This window comes from Trichechus manatus, unplaced genomic scaffold (genome assembly GCF_000243295.1).
Source record: "Trichechus manatus latirostris isolate Lorelei unplaced genomic scaffold, TriManLat1.0 scaffold00146, whole genome shotgun sequence".
Lineage (NCBI taxonomy): Eukaryota > Metazoa > Chordata > Mammalia > Sirenia > Trichechidae > Trichechus > Trichechus manatus.
Window position 1 is genome coordinate 454235 of NW_004444082.1, and position 1044 is coordinate 455278.

At 49.0% G+C, this 1044-nt stretch overlaps 1 protein-coding gene across 1 annotated transcript in view; it reads right to left on the reverse strand.

Moving 5' to 3' along the window:
• LAMA1 (laminin subunit alpha 1) overlaps positions 1-1044 on the reverse strand; it is a 165786-nt gene that overhangs the window by 97530 nt on the left and 67212 nt on the right. Inside the window, exon 11 of the mRNA XM_012558209.1 lies at positions 439-491. Within this exon, the coding sequence (XP_012413663.1) occupies positions 439-491 (53 nt within the window). The remainder of the gene's footprint in view (positions 1-438; positions 492-1044) is intronic.

Sequence of the window (1044 nt, forward strand, 5' to 3'; positions counted from 1 at the left end):
TCTTCCATTTTTGCTGATCTTCCAAGCATTTTAAATTATGAAAAGGGCTATATAATTGCTAGTGTTATTAACAAATACTAAAACTAAACCTGTTGCCATCAAGTTGATTCCGGTTCACAGCAACCCTGTAGGTAAAATTGCCACACGGGGTTTCCAAGGCTGTAATCTGCATGGAAGCAGACTGCCATATCTTTCTCCCGGGGAACGAGGCTAGTGGGTTCGAACCACCGACCCTTCAGTTAGCAGCTGAGTGCTTAACCACTGCACCACCAGGGCTCCTATTAATAAAAAATTAATAACTAAACGGTGAAGAATGAACTTCACCCAAAGAGAGGCATGGGCTTTGCCCTGGCTCCTGCTGTGTGATCCCTAAACTCCTGGCATTTCCTGAGGGACGCCAGTATCTTGGCTATTCATGATGGACCCCTGGGACCACACCTGATAGCTTATGCTAAGAAGACCGCTCAGGTGAAGCTGCCCACACCTGCAGTCTTAGGATGGGGGCCGGCTACACCAGAAAGGCCAGCCATGTGACTAGAGGGTGGGGACTTTGAACCACGTGATCTCAGCCCAACCCTCCAGGGAAGAGAGGGAGCTGGAGACTGGATTCAACCACACTGGCGATGTTCAGTCAGTCATACATAGGCAACAAAATCTCGATGACGTCTCTGGACACCGCAGCTGGGGTGAGCTTCCCTGGCTGACAAACTGTGTGTACTGTCACACATCAATGTGACAAGATTGGGAGGATGGGGTTGCCTCCTGAGGACAAGGAAGCTTCGTGTTGGGACCCTCCCAAACCTTGCCTTATTTGTTTCTCCCTTTGGCGGGTCCTGATTTGCATCTTTTTGCTAAAATAAAACTATAACCATCAGTATAGTGCTTTCTGAGCTCTGAGTCATTCTAACAAGTTATTAAGCTGAAGGTGGTTATAGACAACCCAGATTTTTCGCCAGCTGGTCAGACGTGAAGGTGGCTCTGGGGACGCCACACCTGTAGCTGGTGTCTGAAGGAAGGACGTCTCGTGGAGGACTGTGCCCTCAG